Source organism: Rhipicephalus microplus, chromosome 5 (genome assembly GCF_043290135.1).
Source record: "Rhipicephalus microplus isolate Deutch F79 chromosome 5, USDA_Rmic, whole genome shotgun sequence".
In the NCBI taxonomy this organism is placed as follows: domain Eukaryota; kingdom Metazoa; phylum Arthropoda; class Arachnida; order Ixodida; family Ixodidae; genus Rhipicephalus; species Rhipicephalus microplus.
Window position 1 is genome coordinate 199,541,236 of NC_134704.1, and position 22,363 is coordinate 199,563,598.

At 48.4% G+C, this 22,363-nt stretch overlaps 1 protein-coding gene across 1 annotated transcript in view; it reads right to left on the minus strand.

Annotated features, from left to right (window-relative positions):
- Positions 1-1,016: 1,016 nt before the first annotated feature.
- Positions 1,017-22,363, minus strand: part of AGO1 (protein argonaute-1) — a 184,763-nt gene continuing 163,416 nt past the window's right edge. Inside the window, exon 10 of the mRNA XM_037424376.2 lies at positions 1,017-1,417. Coding sequence (XP_037280273.1) covers positions 1,309-1,417 — 109 coding nt within the window. The 3' untranslated portion in view covers positions 1,017-1,308. The remainder of the gene's footprint in view (positions 1,418-22,363) is intronic.

A 22,363-nucleotide genomic window follows, 5' to 3' on the forward strand; every position in this document is an offset into this window, starting at 1 on the left:
TTGTTCTTGTGAGGCTCAAAATTTTAAAGGTAGCATAAAAGTAACATTAAATTTTGAAAGATAATTTACTACATTTAAAAGAATGGCACCAACTCCTTTTTTTTTTTTTTGCAGGTGAGTTATCTGTAGTGATTTTTAAGCTTGCAATAATATTTTTTTTTGTCCGTTTGTTTGGGGAGGCAGGGGTGATTTTCACATGAGCCAGATTGCGGAGGACTTGTATGAGTTGACTAAGGCATTAAAAAAAACTAATTTGCAATTGTGATCTTCCTCGTAATGAGGTTCGAGTGTACAAAGACCACACCTTTCGTTGCAATATTGCTTAGAAATCACAGACAGCTCTTCAAGAACTGTCGAGTTTTTCCTGTCTTCTCTCGTGCCTTAGCGGTGCGTGCACTGTGTGCAAAGCAGCTCGGTAAGCAGCGGCAAGCAGCCCAAGAAGCATAGACTGGCTGGGAGAGCGATACCTGCGGCTTGCGCTAACAACAGGCAATGCAACAAGTTTCTGAGCCCCCAATCACCATGGCCCGACGGTAACTGCAAACGAGTCTTCTCAGCTAAATGTGGGTGCAGCTACAGCAGTTCTCGTTACCTTAAATAAACCACAGTCAGCGTGCCTAAGCAACTAGGGGATGCCCCCTATGTTAATGTACCCCTTTGGAACACATTTTGGGTGGACAGTGTGACCATCTTCAAATACTTGCCCTGGTCACTGAAGAATAAGACATATAAAAGACAAAAAAAAATGGCAGGCTGAGAGCAGAACAACATAAGCGACCACCGCTGAACTTTTTGGGTGCTTTAGGGCGTCGGGATACATACGAAGATGTGGCCACGACAAGTACCTCGTTTCACTGCCAGCGGAGGCTGCACTGACAGAGCTCCACCAACATTGCCACAGATACAGAGGACTGACAGCTTTGAAGACGTTAAATGGTGAGACAAAGAGGCTGATAAGTTAGACTGGCGCTTGACAGATGATCTATGCTGATTGTGAGAGAAAATGGAATGATCACAATGTGCATAAGCGAAGAGTGGATACAAAGGGTGTTTCGCAGCAACAATGAAGGGACCCTTTCTGCGTTGCTCCAAAGGCCCCAAAAATGCTTGTAGCCACTCGAAAGACTTAAAACAAGAAAGGTTCATCTCAGCAGGCAACCACAAGTGGTGGTCCATGGCTGCACCTGCAGTAGCTGAGCGTAGTCAGCCGGTGGTGCCCCTTCCCCGAGCCGGGACGCAGTGGGAGTCGCGCCGGCCCGAGCACTGGGCGGCCGGGGCAAGTCAACCGCCCACAAGGAAGGGGCCAGCTTAGGCGAAGTACATGACCTTGAGGGTCTCCGGGTGGATGGTGACTGCACGGGCAAGAGCTACCACCGTCCGGTCGTCCCCGTTGCTCGATTGGTGGCTGCCTTCACCACTGCACACACACACACACACACACACCACTTGTCAAGGCTACACATCATTTCTACAACAGCACATTGTGTCGCCCAATTTGCTCTAAAAAGGCTTTGTTAGTGCAAACCGACAAGGCTTTAAATTAAGGCACAGTACTGTTAAACTAGTAAAAAACAACTTGCCACACATTCACCGACATTTACAAGAACTCCGACGGTGGAAGCATGCTTCAGCCTTCCGAGCAGCCCATGCAGCATCAAAAGGTGTGTGAGTGCAATCAGGGGTGCAACAGCCGAAATACAATTTGGAGCGAATTTTGGAGCAGGACAATGTTACTTTCAGAAGAGTAAAATTTTAATTTCGAGCTGGTTACAGAGGAAAAACCTGCATTTTTAATCACAAAATAGCAAGTTTGAAGCAGTTTAAAAAAAGAAGGCTATCATTTAGGAAAAGTATATGTATAGACCATTCAACATCGCCTAAATCGTACAGTGTGAACATGAGCACTGCAATGGAGGCGAAAATGCTGTAGGCCCGTGTGCTCAAATTTGGGTGCACGTTAAAGAACCTCAGGTGGTCGAAATCACCGGAGCCTTCCACTACGCGTCTCTCATAATCATATGGTGATTTTGGGACGTTGAACTCCACATATTAATCAACATAAGCACTGCTACTTCAATGTTGAAAGTGGTATTTTGAACCACCCTACAGAGCAAACAATGATAAAATCCATATTAGCATTCGCTGCACCTCTCTAATCATTTGGACAGACTCTGCAAATTTAATATGAATCTGCCAAGCTCGCGACATCAAAATTTGGGAGATTCGTAAAACCAAGGAGTAGGGTGGTGCAAAAAAAAACTGGCAAACAATTTAGTTCTTTTTTTTTTTTTTGAAGTAAAAATGTGATACACTGCTTTGAATGATTGCCAGTAGGTTTTTTTTGATATCAGTGATCATACTGGTACTCAGAATTATGCGCGTACAAATGCATGAGTAACTGAGCAAGATGTAAGTGTCTAGTGACTAGTACTAACAGCCCCTTCCAAATCTCAATACACTTTTCTGCAGGGCGCCGGTGTACTGTGGCGCAGGTGGCTTAAGCAACATTCTCTGCATGGGTTAGAATCGCAAAACAATAAATTTTCTAACCACACCCCCCTACCACACCTGCCTCGCCAAACTTTCGACTTTTATTTTCATTCACCATGGGGTTAGGTGCCGCTTCGGCTCCCTTGAAAGGCGCGTTCAACCAGGTAATGTAACAACGGCGCGCACCCGTTGGCACGGCGCCGGTTCCGGATGTGCATTGCCAAGACCATGGCCGAGACACCACAACTTCAAGAAAAAAAAAAGTTTCATGTGCCACTACTAAGAAAATTAACGTGGTCGCTGCCAACGGTGGCGTTCGCAGCACGTCGAGCTTGTTGGCGCGAAGAAAACGCAGCATACGCTTCCAGCTTTAGCTCCTAACAAGCCATAGCCCCATTTTCAGGCTAGGAATTTCACATTTTCCGGGGAGCGTTCATGGCTACAGTAACGCATTTTTGTCTGAAGTTCCGTCGCCCTGCCGATAGGTATCCGCTGCAGTCAGTGGACCGATGGGCGCGAAGCGTTGTTACTTGATCTGGTCGATCGCGTCACACGAGCATAGGTTGGGTGCCTAGAATACTTCATCAAGTATATTCTAGGTAATATAGTTAGGGTCTGTGCACTTTGACTGGTGGCGCAAGTGGCAGGTGGCTAACGTGGCCAGCATTTCTCGCCAAAATTAGCACGCATGAGAAAATTTTGAGGCTGGCTGTACATTTTGGCCCAGCGTGGTGTAAATTCAGCAAATTTCACGGTTTTGGCGCAAGCAATCAGCAATTGTATGAAATTGGCACTATTGGCGCAGCTGTTGCACCCCTGTGCATGCAAGTCAGTTCTAGAGCAGACAGGGTTCGTACAGGTTTTCAAAGCGAAAATTCAAGGATAATAATAATAATAATGACAATAGTAATATTAAAATAATAATGTTTATCTCCCATCAGTACAAAATATAATTATATAGGGGGTGTGAAAAAAGCCACACTCTGCTTGACAAAGTTCCCACTCCCATGAAGGTAGCTGCAACAGGGCACACACATACGCACACACACAGAAATAGTTTTCTATATGTATATGATTGCAGTGATTAGTATTTAGGCTAACGTTTGAAAAGCGAAAAGAAAAAACAAACACCTTCGAAGAGCATTACTACTCACTCTTAAAAAAAAGTACACATGCAGAAATAACTTTGCACACATACACACGAGCATGTAGTCACCCAGAAAAATATCCATACATCAGTCATTAGCAGAGAAAGATAAATAGAATGAACTGTCAACTGCTGTAAAAGGGTGTGGGGAAGAAGAGTTGTTAGAATTTCTGTGTGCTGAAAATTGGTGTATTCGCAGGTTATTAATTTAGAGAAAACCAATATGTGTATCAATTAACAGATTTATTATAAGTGACAAATGATAGCGAAGCATATGTCATCCATATTCAAGAACCTTCCAGGACCTGCCACAGGTTCTTCAAGGACTAAAAGGGGCACGCAATGTTGAAATTTTTTCGCTCTAGAAAATCGACTCATTTTTATTGCAATTATATAGTACATGAATATTGCAATTGTAAGAAACAATCTAGTGTGCACTTACACTCACTCTAGCTTCCTTAGCTTCACAGCTTAAGGGGGGACACGGGTCTTAAAAGGCCGAAAATCGCGAAAAAACCGACTTTTTGAAGTTGACATTTTTGGAATCTGCAACTATTTTCGCACTTATCTGAGAAGTTTCAAGCTTCACGCGCCATTATTCCTGGCACAAAATCAATTTATAACACCCCTGTGAGATGAATCTGAGCACAAATAGACGCTGAAGTCGCGCTTTTTCCACGCTGAACCGTTGCCGTTACACACGAGCTATCTGGTCATCTTGGTCTCGTTTGGAAGGGTTGTTCTTCATCTTCAATTTCCCGCCACCAGTGGCTCGCCTTGCTCATTGGTTTTTCAGCAAAAACGTGTCATCAAAAAGCACCACCACGCGATTCCATTGGCTGCATGGGGCACCTGACAAAACCTAGGCACCCAATTGGCAGAGTGGCGCTTTCGGCGTCTGCTTTTTCATCGTGACGTGCACGGACGTGTGCCATTGAGCTTCATCGATTTACCAAGTCCCGGATCACTCGCGGACGGCCCGCGGACGCCTCGGCTCACAGGTGGCTACGTCACATGCACGTGATCTAAAAGTCCCGAGCCAGCCCGAGCGGCCTCGGGCCACCTGCGCGCTTGATGCTGACTGCATCCGCTGTGGCGTCTGCTACGCCTGGCTTTGCCGTCTGCTCCCTCCATAGTTGAAACACAGGCCACAACGCTGACTCATTTGCAACCTGAACAGCAGTTAGGTAGTGAACTATACCTATTTTTGTTGTGATGCAACTTACTGTAAGTGAACTACTGGAGCGCGTGCACATAGTAGACCAGCACGGTCGTTCCCCCGCTGTTTCTCCTAGCGAGCATAACGCGTGTTTGCCCGACCTTCGGGAATACGCACATGCTCGACGTGGCTCAGAACACTGAAGACAAGAACTGGGTGTGCTAACAATGCGAAATCCAGAAACATGCAAGAAGCGGACAGAAAAGCAAAGAGAGAGTAGCGCATAGAAAATTTCCTGTCTCTAACTTAAGATGGCCGCACAGCATGCGCACCGCGCTGTCGTCTGCCAGGTGCCTGAAAGAAATTGTTCGGGCAATCCCAATCCGCCCGCAGGCCACCAGGCAGGCAAAAAACGAACATGCGTCCCAGTGATCCCAGACCAGTGGGCGGAGCTTCCAGTTGGCCCCCGAGAAAAACGAATGCAGCGCCGGCGTCCGGGACCATCCGGAGCCGCCCGGGACGTATAAATTGATGACGCTCATTTTATCATGGTGCTGTTGACTGCCTGCCGCAGTAAAGAAGTTCCTCGCCGCACTAATTTGTGAAGCGGGTGTGGCGATCGTTCGTTCCCTGTGAACTTCAGAAAGACCCCGATATCACTAAGGACAGAGAGGATAGCAAACTTGCTGTGTTCAACGGCGGTCGCCGAGTTACCGGTGTAGGCCTAACTCACGTACGAGCCCGTCGGTTGTCGACAACGTCGCTGAAAGCGGCCATGTTTTGGAGCTTCAACAGTTACAGGACGGCAAGTAAAAAAGCAGAAGTGAAGCTACGAGAGATTGCAATCTTTGCAACAATGGAACGTAAGCGCAGTATTATCTCTAAACGCGCCGATGCCACGGGTTCCCCCCGTCTGACGTGAACTGCATGACGGGTCGCCAGAGCGGAGTACGCCGCGCGTCGGCAAACAGCAAAAATTCAATCTATTTACGGTGAACGAGCTCGGCGCCCGCGCAAATGAAGGCTACTGGCAACAGGTTGAGTGCTTGTAACGACACGTCCGCAATGATGAACATATTGCGCCACGGCCTCCACTCGAAAGTGTGACAATCTTATGTGAAAAGAAAACTAACACCTCGCTTCTCTTAGAGCCTTGAAACTGATGAGCGAGTGTTCGAGTTCGGTCTGTGACATCAACGACCCGATCTGGACAAGCCGGAAAACCGCTTTATTATAGGGCGGATCGCAGATTACGCATGCACATTCGTCACACATAGGCGTCACCGAACTGGTAAGCGGCTTAGTCGGCAGACGAGCCCAAGGTGACCGCATCAGCTCGCAACTGTGACTGTGCGGAAAACATGCAGCGGGAATTGAAAAAACGGCATTTAGGTGATGCAAAACAGAAGGACTAAATGCCTGGTGCCTACTGAGAAAGCCGAATTTGCAAATCATTGTAAATAAACAGCTTTCCGATGCTACTGTCTGCCCAAAATGGGCTTGTGTTTTTGCATGACTTCTCAGGATTCAAATTTTGCTGCAGTTGCAAACTTGCCTAAAAGATATCTCTGCCTAGAGAGCAGCTAGGACTGTCGTCTTTATTGTGACATGTAGCTGTATCTTTAGTTTACACAATGGTGGGTGTGAATTTTTGATTAGGACCTTCAAAAAATTTAATTTTTGCCAGAAATTGGAGCATAAAGTGGGCGTGTCTGCAGCACTGAAGTGCAAGATGCGACAAACCTTGCTAAAATTATCAAATAAAAAAGCCCTCCTACAGTTGTGTAGCTTATGTTCATTAGTATACAGGCATGTGCCAATAGTCGCTCTGCAATACAAATTTCCTGCCTCATTATACCGGCTGCAAGGGAGTTTAATAGCGACGTCAGGTAGTAGGCAGGCAGCCGGTACGGACAGAAATGCTCGAGCGGTCCAGCGCCTACAGCTCGTGCACACACTGCCACTTCGCACTCCGAGAGAGATGGTCCCACTAGTCAGTGCCTTGCGAATTCCCCACTACAATACCCCGGCGACGAAGACGAGCCATCCTGGCGACTCAAGGCGACGAGAGAACAGGAGGGTTGTAGCAGGGTTTGAGGCGACTGACGTGGACCGTCTCACGACCAAGGCGGCACTTGTCTGTGGATGGCTTGAGCGGTTCAATCACATAGGTGACAGAAGAAGGGTGCTGTATGACGCGGTAAGGGCCCGTATACTTCGGTGCAAACTTGGGAGTCAGTCCAGGAGAGTGGAAAGGCAGTCGGAGCCACACGAGAGAACAGACCGGGAAAGTGTCCTTAACAAGATCACGGTCGTGGCGATCTTTTTGGAGGGCTTGATTATCGGCTGTGAAGGACCGTGCAAGCTTACGACACTCTTCGGCATGTTCGGCCATTTCAGAAACTAGGCTGAACTCGGAGGCATCAGGATGGTATGGCAGAATTGTGTCCAGTGTGCTGCATATGTCACGACCATATAAAAGAAAAAATGGAAAAAAGCCCGTAGTTGATTGAATCGCCGTATTGTAGCCATACGTCACGAAAGGGAGGACAACGTCCCAATTGGAATGGTCGGAATCAATATACATAGCGAGCATGTCTCCGAGGGTTCTATTGAAACGTTTCGTTAGGCCGTTCGTCTGAGGATGGTAGGCTGTTGATGTGTGGTGTACCGTACGCCATGAATGTAAGAGCTGCTGCAGAACTTCGGACAAAAATACGCGGCCCCTGTCACTCAGGAGCTCCCGCGGTGCTCCATGACGAAGAACGAACCGATGCAATATGAAGGTTGCAACGTCACAGGCACCAGCCGAAGGTAGCGCTGCCGTTTCGGCTTACCTTGTCAGATGGTCGGCAGCCACAATCACCCATCGATTACCACCTACAGAGCACGGTAGTGAGACGTCCGTAGTATTTCCGTATCATCAGATTTCACGGGTGATCGTGAAAGCGCATCTGCATCAGAGTGCTTTCGCCCCGATCGGTAAACGACGTGTATGTCGAATTCCTGGAGGCGTAGTGCCTAACGTCGGAGGCGACCAGAAGGATCTTTCAGTGAAGCCAACCAACAGAGTGCGTGATGGTCTGTTACCACGTCAAAAGTTTGGCCGTACAAATAGGGGCGAAACTTGTTTAACGCCCACACGATCGCCAGGCACTCTTTTTCCGTAACAGAATAGTTGGCTTCTGCCTTAGTGAGGGCGCGGCTGGCATAGGCGACCACATACTCCGTAAAACCTGGTTTGCGTTGCGCGAGTACTGCACCAAGGCCGATGCCACTTGCATCCGTGTGTACTTCGGTCGGTGCAGTAGGGTCGTAATGACGCAGTTAGGGTGGTGAGGTAAGGAGTTGGCGCAGTGTTGTGAAGGATTCGTCACAGGCTTCTGTCCAATTCGAAAGATCTGCAGGGTCAGCAAGGAGTTTGGTGAGCGGAGCGATGATGGAAGCAAAGTTCCGGGCAAACCGATGAAAATAGGAGCACAGGCCCACAAAGCTCCGTAGTTCTTTAACTGTAGTCGGCTTAGGAAATTCGGCAACAGCACGAAGCTTGTCAGGGTCGGGAAGGATGCCGGCTTTCGAGACGACATGACCAAGTATGGCGAGTTGATTAGCTGAAGCCTCGCATATGTAATGTACTGTAGAATTTTACGCCGACGAGTGAGATGCGAAGTGAAATCGGGTGAAAAGACCACAACGTCATCAAGATAGCACAAGCATATGTTCCATTTGAGACCGCGTAAAATGCTTTCCATCATTCGCTCGAATGTGGCAAGTGCATGGCAGAGTCCGAATGGCATTACGGCCAATTCATAGAGACCATCTGGTGTGACGAACGCCGTTTTTGGACGATCAGACTCAGCCATTGGGACCTGCCAATAACCTGAGCGAAGGTCAAGCGAGGAAAAGAATTCTGCACCATGGAGACAATCGAGAGCGTTGTGTATGCGGGGAAGAGGGTAAACATCGTTCTTCGTAATGTTGTTTAGGCGCCTGTAGTCTACGCAGAACGGGATCGAACCATCCTTTTTTTTTTTTTTTTTTTTTTTTGACGAGTACAACTGGTGAAGACCAAGGACTACAAGAAGGCTTGATGACTCCACGCTGTAGCATGTCGTCTACTTGTTCTGCAATTACGCGACGCTCCGCCGGAGACACACGATAGGGGCGCTGGCGCAAAGGAGTACTCTTTCTTGTGTCAATTATGTGCGCAATGGCGTTCGTTCTTCCTAGAACCGCTTGCGGAAAGTCGAACGAACGCCTGAATTCGTGCAACAGGGTAACAAGCTGCTCTCGTTGAGCCGGGGCTAGATGGCAGTCAATAGAACGATGAAATGCATCGGACGACACACTGTTCGAGGCAAAGTGAGGAACCAACGCGTTCAGCTCCATATTCGGCTTGGTGTCAAAGAAATCGGCAGGCACGATAGTACCTTCATCGATAAGCTGAATGTGGCCGAGCGTCTCGTTGCGGCGCAAACTGAAAGGGCACGAGTTCGGATTGGGAATAAATATGGCGGTAGTGTCTTGACAAAGCGCAAGAACAGCGAATGGCAGCGATGTGTGGTGGCGGCTACCTAAGATGTCCGATGACGTGAATAGGACGGTAGCGTCAGAGAGTGAAGTGCAGCAAGCAGGGACAAACTGGGCGGTGAAAGGAGGAAGGTCCATGTCCGTCGCGACAACAAGGTTAGCCACACTAGATACGGCCGCATCAACAGAACGCGCATCACGAAACGGTAACAGCTCCACTTCGACCAGAGCGCAGTCCACGACGGCGTGATGACGTGATAGGAAATCCCATCCTAAGATGACATCGTGGGAACAGGAAGCCAACACGTAAAATTCAATGATGAACAACACGTCTCAAATAGCCACTTTTGCCGTACATGCCGCGACGGGCTCAATTTGTTGGGCGCTCGCAGTGCTAAGAGAAACTACGGGAGAAAGCATCGTCACTTTACGAAGAGAGCGGCAGAGTCTGACTAATCACAGATATCGCGGCACCGGTATCGATGAGTGCAAGTGTTCGTACACCTTCGAAGATTACATCGATAAGATTGGCGGGAGACAGTCGAGGACTTAAACGATTAGACGATCACGCAGCTTGTGCCTCCGGAGCTGCGGCAGTTAGTTTTCCGTCTCAATGGAGGTGGGTCGTCAACGCATGGTGACATGGAACGACGACTTGGTGAAGGGGAAGGCGAGCGGGAAGTAGAACGTCGAGAAGCGGAGGTTTGGGTGCCGGGAGCAGCTTGCGCATCGCGTTCGTGAACTTCAGGTGGCACGTTCGGCGCGTGATATGGAGGCCGAAACGAGTAGTCAGGGTATCTTGGTGTATTAGCTGCGAAGCGCCGACGACATAGAGGCGCAACGTGACCTGGAATCCCGCAAAAGTAACATATCGGCCGGTTGTCAACAGTGCGCCAAGGATTTCCAGCGTGCTGCTGTGTAGGTGGAAACGGCGCGGTGGAAGGTCGCACAGATTGTGGCGTATATAATGGCAGACGAGGCGGAGGCATTGCCGCGACGGCCGCATAAGTCAGTGGAGCGGCAACAGGTGTTGATGGAGAGGCAGGCGTAGGTAATGGCAACGCCTCGGAGACCTGCTCCTGAATAGCCTGTCCGATTCTCGGCGTTAGACGGTTCGTTGGTGCTTCGGTGGTCGGCAGATACGAGAGACATGAAAGCTGTCGCGCGACCTCTTCACGTACATATACTTTTATCTGCTCCAGCAGGGTGCTGTCACCACCGACGGCCAGGGAAGCGAGAGAGTCGTCTGCTGTCGTTGACCTCCGAACTAATGCATGTTGCTTGCGAATCTCTTCCAAGTTCTGGCACAAGGTCACAAGTTGGGATACGGTACTTGGGCCCTTTGCCAGCAACATTTGAAAGGCATCATCGTCTATTCCTTTCAAGATATGCCTGATCTTGTCTTGTTCGGTCATCTCAGGGTTAAAGCGCCGGCATAAATCGATAACATCTTCAATGTAGCTAGTGAAGTTTTCGCCCTGCCTTTGCGCTCGTCCGCGTAGGCGCTGTTCAGCACGCAGCTTGCACACTGCGGGGCGATCGAACACAGCTGCAAGGGTGGTCTTGAAAGCGGCCCAAGTGGTAAATTGAGTACGGTGGTTTGTGAACCACAGGCTGGCGACGTCTTTGAGATAAAGTGGGACGTACTTCAATTTCGAGGGGTCGTCCCACTTGTTGGCGGCGCTCACCTTTTCAAACAGCTGCAACCAGTCTTCTACATCTTGGTCCTCGGTGCCGCTGAAGAAGGGGGATCCCGTTGGCGCAGGGTGGTAGGTACGATGACCAGTTGAGATTGGGATGTGCTCTGCAGGGGGGTGCCTTGCTCGGTCGTCTGATCAGGCATTGCTGATGCAGTGGGCAGCTTCCGGCTTCGAATCCACCACTTTGCAAGGAAGTTTAATAGCGACGCCAGGTAGTAGGCAGGCAGCCGGTACGGACAGAAATGCTCAAGCGGTCCAGCGTCTACTGCTCGTGCATGCACTCGCGCTTCGCACTCCGAGAGATATGGTCCCACTAGTCAGTGCCTTGAGAATTCCCCACAACACCGGCAAACAATAGGTAATTAATTTTAGAATATCTCGAAAACTAATTGGCTTAAGGAAATAGCAATTGCATTTTTGAAATCAGCATCGAAAACTCAATCACACTGTGAATTTCCTTTATAAACGCATGAAAATATCTGACACTTCGTCTCAAGTACATTGTCCCCCCTTGAGGATCTAGCATCGAAAAGCATTACGAGTCTGTCACCTCGTTTATTCGTGGTTTGATGCAGTAAAAGTACTCCCCATGCAGTTTTGAAAAATGAAACCATAATTGAACTCGCACCAAATTACTGTTTCGGAAATGGGGAGTTTGTCAGGTTGATGCCGATCCATACCTGCCAAGTTTAAGGATTCTGAATCTCGGAGATTTCCCCAATTGAATGGACACAGCAGGTGTCATGCTGATTTATTTGGCCCCCTTTCTTTTTTGCACCAAAAAAAAATAAACATCGCAAAAAATGGGGGGAGGGAGCCAGTAAACATATGCATTGCAGTCTCATACCAGCTTGGATGGCTGAACACCCGAATGTAGGCTTTCCCATGTACAGTAAAAAGTGCGAGTCTCAAAGGGGAGTGAACATACTTGTATCTCTCAAAATTTTGCGTCATCAAAACAACTAGCAAAATCTATTTCTGTCAAGAGAACTCGCATATATCTACCTGGGGCACATGTGAACGGACGGGATAGCGCATCCAGCTGTTGGGAAAGCGGGGGTCGAGGCTTAGTATAAGGTCGACTGAAAACTTCATGCCAAAGTACCCAGATCAACAAGAACAGCATTACTACAGTATAACCACATTACAACAGACCGTCATAGTTAAGAGGATTTTGATCTGTCGTAAAAAAAGAGTATGTAAAAATTGAAGTACAGTTATAACAGACTTTTATAGAAACACTGAATGGGTCTGTTATAACTGGAGAAAATCACAAGTCATGTCAAATATGTTCTCAGTGGGGCATAAAAAAAAGTTGATTTTTTAAAAATCATCTCCAGTGTCTGTCCCCTTTTTTCTATCAGATTCCAGAATATGGTCAATAAAAAACTACATGGACGTGCTGTGAACAGGTTTCTACGGCTACCGAAGTAGTGAAAATCATTGTTCAAGTCACAAAAAAATAACGGCGATTTTCAAAAATAAAGCTTCGTGATGGCACAACTGCCCACCACCATTTTAGGCTTCTGTACAGCATTTTGTAAAGAGAATTCCATGTTCAAAAAGCAGACGTTTGAAATTCATTTTGAGGATTAAGATTGGCTGCTTCTGCCATATTGCTCCAGTACAACTGCCTCTCTAGTCTGATGCTCATTCCGGATACGCCTTTGGGATAGCGTTGTCTGCTTCTTGTGCGTCGCGAGGTCGCGGCTATCTAAAATAGCACCACTTAGTGACATTTTCCGGCTCGTTCCGTGTTCACGGGTGGTCAGTACAGCTGCAAGCAGAAGTTCAGTCTTCAGATTGCGATTGCACGCCGTACTCATCGCTAACATCGCACGCACCCGTCTCGAACAAATTGTTTTAGCGTTGAGTCGTTGGCGAGAAGGTTCTGCTTACTAGCGCTTCCGAACTTGCGATGAAAACCACTGCGAGACATATTTGTACATCGAGCATGTCGTACTTTGAAACCCGGGCACTGCGGCCATGCACATTGCAGCCGCGCCTTTTTGCTTGAAGTCGTAGCTAGGCCTAGCTCTGCCCCGAACTTGGCGGGCGAGACCGTCGCGCTAACAGATATGCGAAAGCAATAAAGCCGTAATGTGTTTTGTTGCAAACAACAAATCACATTGGCCGCTGGCTCTTTGGAACCGCGAATCTCGCGCATCGGTAGTGGACCCTAGCCATGCTCGCCACGCAACAACCGCTCAAAACAGCAGTGGCAGCTGCCAACAATTTCATGCAACAGCGACCCTACATGTGAAGTCAAGCATGCTGCGCGCCGATTTTTTGTCGCTCTAGCTAGGAATAACTCCGCATTAACAGACAGGAGATATGTGGCCTTCGTTCTTAAATCAGTACATCGATATCCGCGGCCCTATTGCTGTCCCGAAAGTATGGCACACGATGTTTGAAGTCAGAAGTTATTGAATTTGGGATGTCTGGGTACAAAAGTCTACTGTAAAGGTGTCCTGACCATCTTGCTGGCTTCACATTTGAGCTAATTATATCCGAATGTCCATTGTACTATAATCCACAGTAAACGAAGCTCAATAAATGAGACAAATGGGGAGGTTGGCTTAAAGCCGCAAATTAGCATATAGTAACCGTATGTCTGTTGTAAGCATATCCATTGTAACGAGGTTATACAGTAGACTCGTGATAATTTAAACTCTGATAATTCATACTTTCGGTTGATTAAAACAAAATTCAATTTTTTGGTTTGTCTTCTATAGCTTCAATGTATTCAAAAGCCTCTTAACTCAAACTTATCATTCGATTAATTCATACTTTTTGCGGTTCCATACCCGAAAATATCTGCTGCTTTCCCACTACTATTTGAAAATTTGCGTGCTTATATAATTCTAACAGTCTAAAAATGACCAATAAGCGCCTTAGGCCTCTGAGGAGACAGGCTTTGCTAGTAAACAAATGTTTTAAATGAAGCACACGCATGGTAAACCGTGATGCTTCTCAAATGGTATAGAGAGGTTTGTGCTGAAGACACATAGCAAATAAGCCCAGCTGGCAATTCACGATTTCTTCGAGAGGCCTGATCAGCAGTAAATGGTCAATAAACTTGTGGACCTTACACCTCTTCTTTTTTGTTCATTGGGTGCAGTTAGACGATAGCTTTAGTGCGAGAACAAAATGACGACAAAGAGACAAGGACACTTCTAAGTGCAGTTATAATTTAAGAACACTTAAAAAATTCTTAAATGTGATAAAATCAATGCCTAATCATAATGTGTGGTGTCACCTAGCCCAGATTACTATTTCTGTGAACTTCCGATCAATTTAAACTTCTTGATAATTCAAACAAAATTCAGAGATACTTTAGAGTTAAAATTAATTAGTTGACTGTACTGTATATTTTATGGACAGGAACGCCAGAACGCATTTACCGTTTTTCACATCTTTATCACCTCTACCACTGCGTTAGCTGCATTCCTTCAGCTAGTGATCGCGTACGTTGCCGCAACCGTGGTATCGCATGCGGCGATTGCAGAAAACGGTACTTTCGTTTTCAATGCATGCGCACGTGCTTTTAAAGGGCCCGTAAACCACCTCCAATATTCTTTCAAGCATTTCAAGTAAACACGCATCGTGTGCAGAATGCCGTCGCAATCAACGATTCTGCACATGGCAGCGCTCGGAGCTTCTAGCGCACCACAAATTCCAAAAAACAATCCCTCCTCCTTTCCGGGCCTTTCGGGCCTTCGCCTGACCCGCCATGCCACATCTCTGGCACCCCGAGCCAAATATGCTGTTGAGCAAAAGCTTACAACTTCAGGTCAGTCTGCAAGCAACTGTCCGCGCTGCTTGTTGTTTGTTGTGTTGCCTGTGTGCGTGTAACACGTGAAGGGCACGGCATGTCCCCGTTTGGGTCCATCGCGTTTGCAATCCTTTGAAAGCATGTGCGCAACGCAGGATCCATACCGGCACGATTATGGCAACCACGGTTCGCCAACAAACACGCAACTGACGAATTAGGAGGGGCGCTCGGCTAGAGGGCAAAGCGGCGTGGGAAAGGATACCAGCGGAGGGGAGCGCAGGGAAGAGCAAAAGGTGCGGTTGCCATGGTTTTGATCATCAAACGCGTCTAACTCCGCTATCACTGCACCGCTTCAAAAACATCTCACGGCTCCGTGTTCGTCATACACTCGCGCACAATTTCCGAACAATAACTGAATTTCGACCTCTGGGTGGTTTACGGGCTTAACCATGTCGTTTTTCGCTATGTATGATCACACCTGCCCCGATTTTATCTGCAGCATTTATGGACAACATCGCTTTAACTGGTCGAGCAATGAACTTGCATGCACTTTTGGAGTTCTGTAAGTTACGTGGTTGCCACATTGTGTCAAGAGCGACCGGAGTTTCATCCACAGCAGCTGTGGCAAATGACAACCGCAGTTCTGACAGTGTGTGCACTGGCCGCTCGTGTGGTTCCGGAGCTTCGAGCACGCTGCTCTTAGCCTTCATGCCATGGTTCCGGCACTAAAGTTCATACGACCCACTGCGAAGAGGAAAAGAGGTCGGAACATCTGAATTTCGGCTAAACAGACAATTTAATGAATGCTTCCTAAATTCGTTTAAAATAAAATGCTATGGGTTAGCGAAAAAACAGGATTGGGCTGTATTGTTGTCAATGAAGCCAGATCATGCACATAAATTTCAATTTCTGGGAGATTTTCCTGAGAACTGTACAAACCTACTAATAAGTGATCGAAATCTGAGAGACTTGGCAAGTATGCCAATCAACCACATAAAGGAGGCCGTAATGTTGATTATTAGTGCTCAGGAAAATCAAGGATTTTCAAGGACGGGGAAAAATACCCGAACTTTAAAGGGCTTTGAAAAAAACATTTTTGAATTCAAAAGGTTTTCAACGACCTGTACGCACCTTGAGCAGATTTTCAGGGTAAAACATCAACTCGTTGAAAAAGCACATTCAGCGGAAATTAGACACAGCTGGGAAGTGCTCAGGGAAATATTGCAACCATGCCCTCTTTTGAGGCCCGTTCTCACTTTTGACAGTGGGCAGGTGTCTGTAAATGTACGTCGCATTTCTCTAAACTGACAAAGGGAAAGATAATTGGCCAATACAAATTGAGAGCACTGTTTGTATAAGATGTGTTCATTCCTGTTTACATGGTGTATAAATAAACAAGCTGTAGTTAAAAACAGACAAATATGGAATAGCTTCATTTTCAAAACAATGACCAACTTGCAGTAGAGGCAAACTGTCAGCTGAAATCCACGCACTAGCATACATTAGAGTATGTGCGCATGAAACTGCTTGCAAGTTCAATGCAGCTCACATCGCAAACCCATCAACTATTCTCTGTTAGGTTGTCACGAGCAGTAAAAGACATAAATCTGCATTTGTTAACAAGGTAATGAATACACAGGAAAGTAAAAACATTACACTGTCTTTGAAGCTGATACGATACTGCTAGCTACACTTCATTTTTAGTGTGTGTCAACGAGGTGAGTTCTAGCCTCGCTCACTCGCAGCTTATTTTTGTTTTTATCTTCTGAACTTTTTTTTCGGTCGCAGTGGTTGTGTTTTAATCAGAATTACAATCTGGCCATGACCAGAATTTTCCAGAGCAATTTAAACCTCATATTTTGGCCCAAGACTGGTGTGTTGTGCATCAGCATCGCAGCTGTTGTGCAGTGCGCCAGCCTCAATGCATCTTTCACCGCAGTGGTCAAATAATAGTGCATGGCACTGAGACAGCACCACTGGGTTTTCCAAACAGGGTAGCGTGTAATGAGCCCATACATAGTGGCACCTGCGCTTGTGAGGAGAGTATCTGCCGATATATGAGATGTTATGCGTTTGATGGTACAGCAGTAGCACGTTGCACAGGGGACCTGCCACCACAGCAGCGAACACACAAAACCTGCTATGTAGCCACTTATATTGCCAGCATATGGTGACAGCGAAGCATTATACTCAGCCTGGCGTTCATTTTCAAATTGTGTGACTTGCATTTATATATGCCCATATATCGCCTTTCATGCCGGCTTCATATTTTTATCTTATTGATATGCACATGTATATAAACAGCACTTATGCCATAAACTGCATTCCGATGAAGGCGGGACCCGCGGCCGAAACGCCAATAGTCACTTCGTACGTGTCTTCTTCACTGCCTGTGTGCGTGTGCGTGCGTGCGTGCGTGCATGTGTGTGTGTGTGTGTGTGTGTGTGTGTGTGTGTGTGTGTGTGTGTGTGTGTGTGTGTGTGTGTGTGTGTATATATATATGTTATTGTTCGCATAGACAAAACAGAACAGCCGACCTGTACAATGAGAAGGCTTGAAACTGAAATGTCCCCTTTTATTGCGCCAGCAAATATATGGACACTCTTGGGTTTTTCGCCTCCACTGCGATTAGCCATATTTGATAGCATCGCCCCGTGCATCATATGTTTTACGAGCAAGCACACGCAAGGGATGGGAATGAATGCGATTGAAGCAGAGATGTTCAGTGCGCATGCGAGGTCTACTATGAAGAAAATAGGAAACCTCCTCAGGCAAAAGAGCATGAAGGGAGCGTATCGTAGAACAGGGATACCCAATCATGTGGGGGTGGTCGCTATTTCGACAAGCATCAGCAAACTGCCTGCTTACTTCCCCTCACAAAATGCACTTAGCTCCCTACAGCAGCTGTATTCCTTACAACAGCATTTTGAGGAGTTATGAGACGTTGGATTTAAAAGAGTTAGCCTTACTTCGTCTACAGTAAAACCTCGTTTATTTGGATCTTGTTAACTCCGGAATTAGGTTGACTCAGACTCGTGGCATGGTCTCGGCAATACTGCCATAATGATATCAAATGCTCATTAATTCAGAAGGATTTAGCAGGGCATCAGTTAACTCTGATAACTCCAGAGAGGGGTATCGGATCTCCCCTTGTTCAGTCACGCAATCTTGGTGGCTTGGAGGCACTGCTTGTTTAAACTTACTGAAGAGCTGGACTTTTGGAAAAGCAAACAAACTGCAGAAAATGATTGATTGATATTGCCACGTTCCATTTCCCAAGTTTTGTTATCGTCCCAAAACACTACACGATTCTCAGCGCAAACCGCGCCTGCAGTTTTCGAGAAGCTTCCTGACTATAGTACATCATTTTGATAAGATCACGCCCACTCTGCGAACAGTACAGATTATTCTGGAACCTATGCCACCGCCAGCGATAGCGCTAGAACATTCAACGGCAAGAGTATAAATGCCGACGCGCTTCGCCGTTTGTCAGTTGTTGATCGAAGGCCGACGCTCCGTTCGCCGCTATCAGTCCAAGACTGCTATCTGTGCAAGACTGCTGCTGTAATTGGACTTTCCATTTACCGGGCACAAGTTCGCCCAAATAAACAGTTAAATCCCAACACGAAGTCTCCTGTCTTCGGCCACGTCACGACCCCGTGACAATATGTCGTCCCGTAACCACCACATAATTATTAGAGACGCCCTAGCCGTGGGCTCGGAAAACTTTGATGTGCTGTTTCTTCCATGTACCGGATGCCTCCGTCAAGCTGTGAACAAAGCCCACGTCGTGAAGACACCGACGCCAACAACGAGCAGCGAGTTAGCCGCAGGCAACAAGGTCTGCCACCGGAGTACGGGCTTTTACTGGACAAGGCTCAGAAAACCAAGACGTTGACGTCGATCACGGCGACCATGTCAACGCCGGTTCTACCTGCACCACTCCTGCTCCGGCAACCCAAAGAGCTGCCAACTTTCCGCGGTTCGCCACTGGAAGACGCGGAAAGCTGGATCGAAAGGTTCGACCGCGTCGCCGCCTTCAATGACTGGACAGACGATGACAAGCTACGACATGTGTATTTCGCCTTGGAAGATGCTGCTCGGACCTAGTTCGAGAATCAAGAGCGAAGCCTCACAACGTGGGACGCCTTTCGCGCCAGGTTCCTCACCACTTTCGCAAGTGTGGTGTGCAAGGAGAAGGCCGCAGCTCTCCTCGAAACCCGCATGCAGATGCCAAATGAAAACATGGCGCTATTCACGGAAGATATGATTAAACTCTTCCGCCACGCTGACTCCGACATGTCCGAGGAGAAGAAGGTCCGTCTACTTATGCAAGGAGTAAAGCAGGAACTCTTCGCCGGGCTGATCATAAACCCGCCGAAGACGGTCGCCGAATTCATTTCAGAATCATCTACGATAGAGAAGACGCTCGAGATGCGCACGCGGCAATATAACCGTAGCTTCTCGTCTACAAGCTACGCCGGCATTCAAGCGCTAGGAACCACTGACTTGCGTGAGACATTCCGAACGATCGTGCAAGAGGAGCTGCGAAAATTACTTCCTTCAGCGCAGCCTCACGTGGAATCCATAGCGGACATTGTAAGCCAGGAGATCCAGCAGTCGCTGGGCGTTCCTCAGCCTCAAGAGCCGCAGCTGCAAGTCATGAGCTATGCTGCTGCAGCACGCAGCCACGCCCCTCCTCCACGTGCACGCCAATACGCCGCCCCATCATACTTCAGTCGCCAGACGCCACCACCGCCACCACCCCCACCGACGACCTACCTTTCGCCAGCGGGCCAGCGCAGTGCGCCGAAGAAAACAGACGTTTGGCGCACCCCTGACCACCGCCCACTGTGCTACCACTGCGGCGAGGCCGGGCACACTTACCGCCGTTGCCAGTACCGACAGATGGAACTGCGTGGCTTCGCCGTCGATGTACCACGTCCGCAGCCAGGGGAACGGCCACGTGACATCACCGACTACCTGCCAGGAACTCAATGGACACCACGAAGTCCTTCCCGTTCGCCGTCGCCCAGCCGCCGCATGTCACCGCACCCCGGCAGTAATCTGGCCAAACGCGGGGCCGGTCTCCTAGCCAGTATCCGGGAAACTAAGGGCAGCAACTGATGGAGGTGCGGTTGCTGTGTGACGAACTACCAAAGATCCTCCTCCTCCGACGACGCCGCCGCCGCGACGGAGCTTTCCGAACACAACACCAACCAGGCAAAGCCCTGACGGCGAAAGCTCAATTACCGAAGGTGGCCTGATGACACAACATAGAAGCAGCCGAACAAGCCAACGCAGCCGTGACCCGACGCGACGCCTTAACTGTAATGCGAGACGGCGAACTATCGACCTCGGCATTCTTATCGACGGCCACAGTGTGACCGTTCTCATCGATACTGGAGCCGACTATTCCGTCATCAGTGGGTCATTCGCCGGGAAGTTAAAGAAAGTTAGGACAGCTTGGAAAGGCCCTGAAATCCGCACAGCCGGAGGTCATCTCGTAACGCCTGCAGGAATCTGCACAGCGAGGGTCACCATTAACGGTCGTATTTATCCTACAGACTTCGTAGTTCTACAGCGTTGCTCGAGAGATGTCATCCTTGGCATGGACTTCTTATGCCTCCATGGTGCTGTCATCAACCTAAAAACAAAGTCAATGTTATCCACAAAAGAAGCACTACCGCCGCGCACGCCGTCAGGAAACCATGCCTTGAATGTGCTGGAAGAACAAGTCACCATTCCGCCTCGCTCAAGCGTCATTATTTCAGTCGGCGCTCCTAAATCACCTGACTTGGAAGGCGTCGTTGAAGGCAGTCAGCATCTGTTGGTCACCCGAAATATTTGCCTCGCAAAAGGAATTGCAGAGCTGCGGGGAGGCAAAGCAACGGTTATGCTCACGAATTTAAGCAATGAGTACAAACATGTGAACAAAGGAACAACGGTCGCATACATCGAAGAAATTGTCGAAGACACCCGTGCTTTCGCCCTCGCCAATTCTGCGGAACCTGCTCAGAGGAACCAAGCCCCTCCCATAGCTTTCGACGTCAATACCAGACTTCCGAACGATAAGCAAGAACAGCTCAAGGCCCTGCTCTTGCAATACGAAGATTGCTTTTCGTCGTCATCAAAAATTCAGCAGACCCCAATCACGAAACATCGCATCATAACCGAAGAAATCGCCAGACCACTCCGTCAGAGTCCGTACAGGGTTTCGACGCGAGAACGTGTAGCCATGAAGAGACAAGTTGATGAAATGCTGCGGGATGACATTATCCAGCTGTCTAAGAGTCCATGGGCATCCCCCGTGGTGTTAGTGACGAAAAAGGATGGGACCCTACGTTTCTGCGTCGATTATTTTTCTGCGTCGTCGTTTCTGCATCGATTACTTTTCTGCGTCGATTAGTTACGCCAGCCGATCGCTATCCAAAGCAGAAGCCAATTATTCCACAACAGAAGAGGAGTGCCTCACCATCATCTGGGCTACGTCGAAATTTCGCCCCTACCTCTACGGTAGGCCCTTCAAAGTTGTGAGCGACCACCACGCCTTGTGTTGGCTAGCTACCTTGATGGACCCTTCAGGTCGCCTCGCACGATGGAGCCTGAGACTTAAGAATATCACATTACTGTCAGTTACAAGTCCGGCAAAAAACACTTCAACGCCGACTGTCTCTCCCGTGCGCCTGTCGACCAACCACTACCCAACGACCCGGATGACGACTACTTCTTGGGAACGATAACTACCGACAACCTCGCTGAACGACAGCGGCCGACCTGGAAATTAAGGCCCTAATAGAATACCTCGAAGGCAGGACCGCCGAAGTCTCGAAGGTATTCAAGCGCGCACTTGCGTCGTTCTTTCTACGAAACGGTCTTCTACAAAAGAAAAACTTTTCACCGCTTCGAGCTAAGTACCTCCTTGTGGTGCCTTCAACTCTGCGACCAGAACTCCTGCAGGCCCTGCACAACGATCCGACGGCAGGGCACCTCGGTGTTTTTCGCACCCTCGCGAGGATACAAGAAAGGTACTACTACTGGCCACGTCTTACCACAGACGTCACTCGTTATGTGAGGAGATGCCGGGACTGTCAGCAACGCAAGACACCGCCGACAAGGCCAGCAGGACTTCTGCAGCCAATTGAACCACCTTGCCGACCTTTCCAGCAGATTGGTATGGACCTACTGGGGCCGTTCCCGACGTCGGCTTTCAGAAACAAATGGATCGTGGTAGCTACCGACTACCTCACCCACTACGCCGAGACAAAAGCCCTTCCCAAAGGCAGTGCATCCGAGGTAGCTAAGTTCTTCGTCGAAAATATCGTCCTATGCACAGCGCCCCGGGGGTCCTTATTACCGATAGAGGAACGGCATTTACTGCCGACTTAACTCAAGCGATCTTGGCATACAGCCAGAAAAAACACGGCGCGTACTACCCACAGACCAACGGCCTCACCGAGCGGCTTAACAAGACGATCGTCGACATGCTGTCAATGTACGTCGATGTCGAACACAAGACGTGGGACGCCATTCTTCCGTACATGACCTTCGCATACAACACG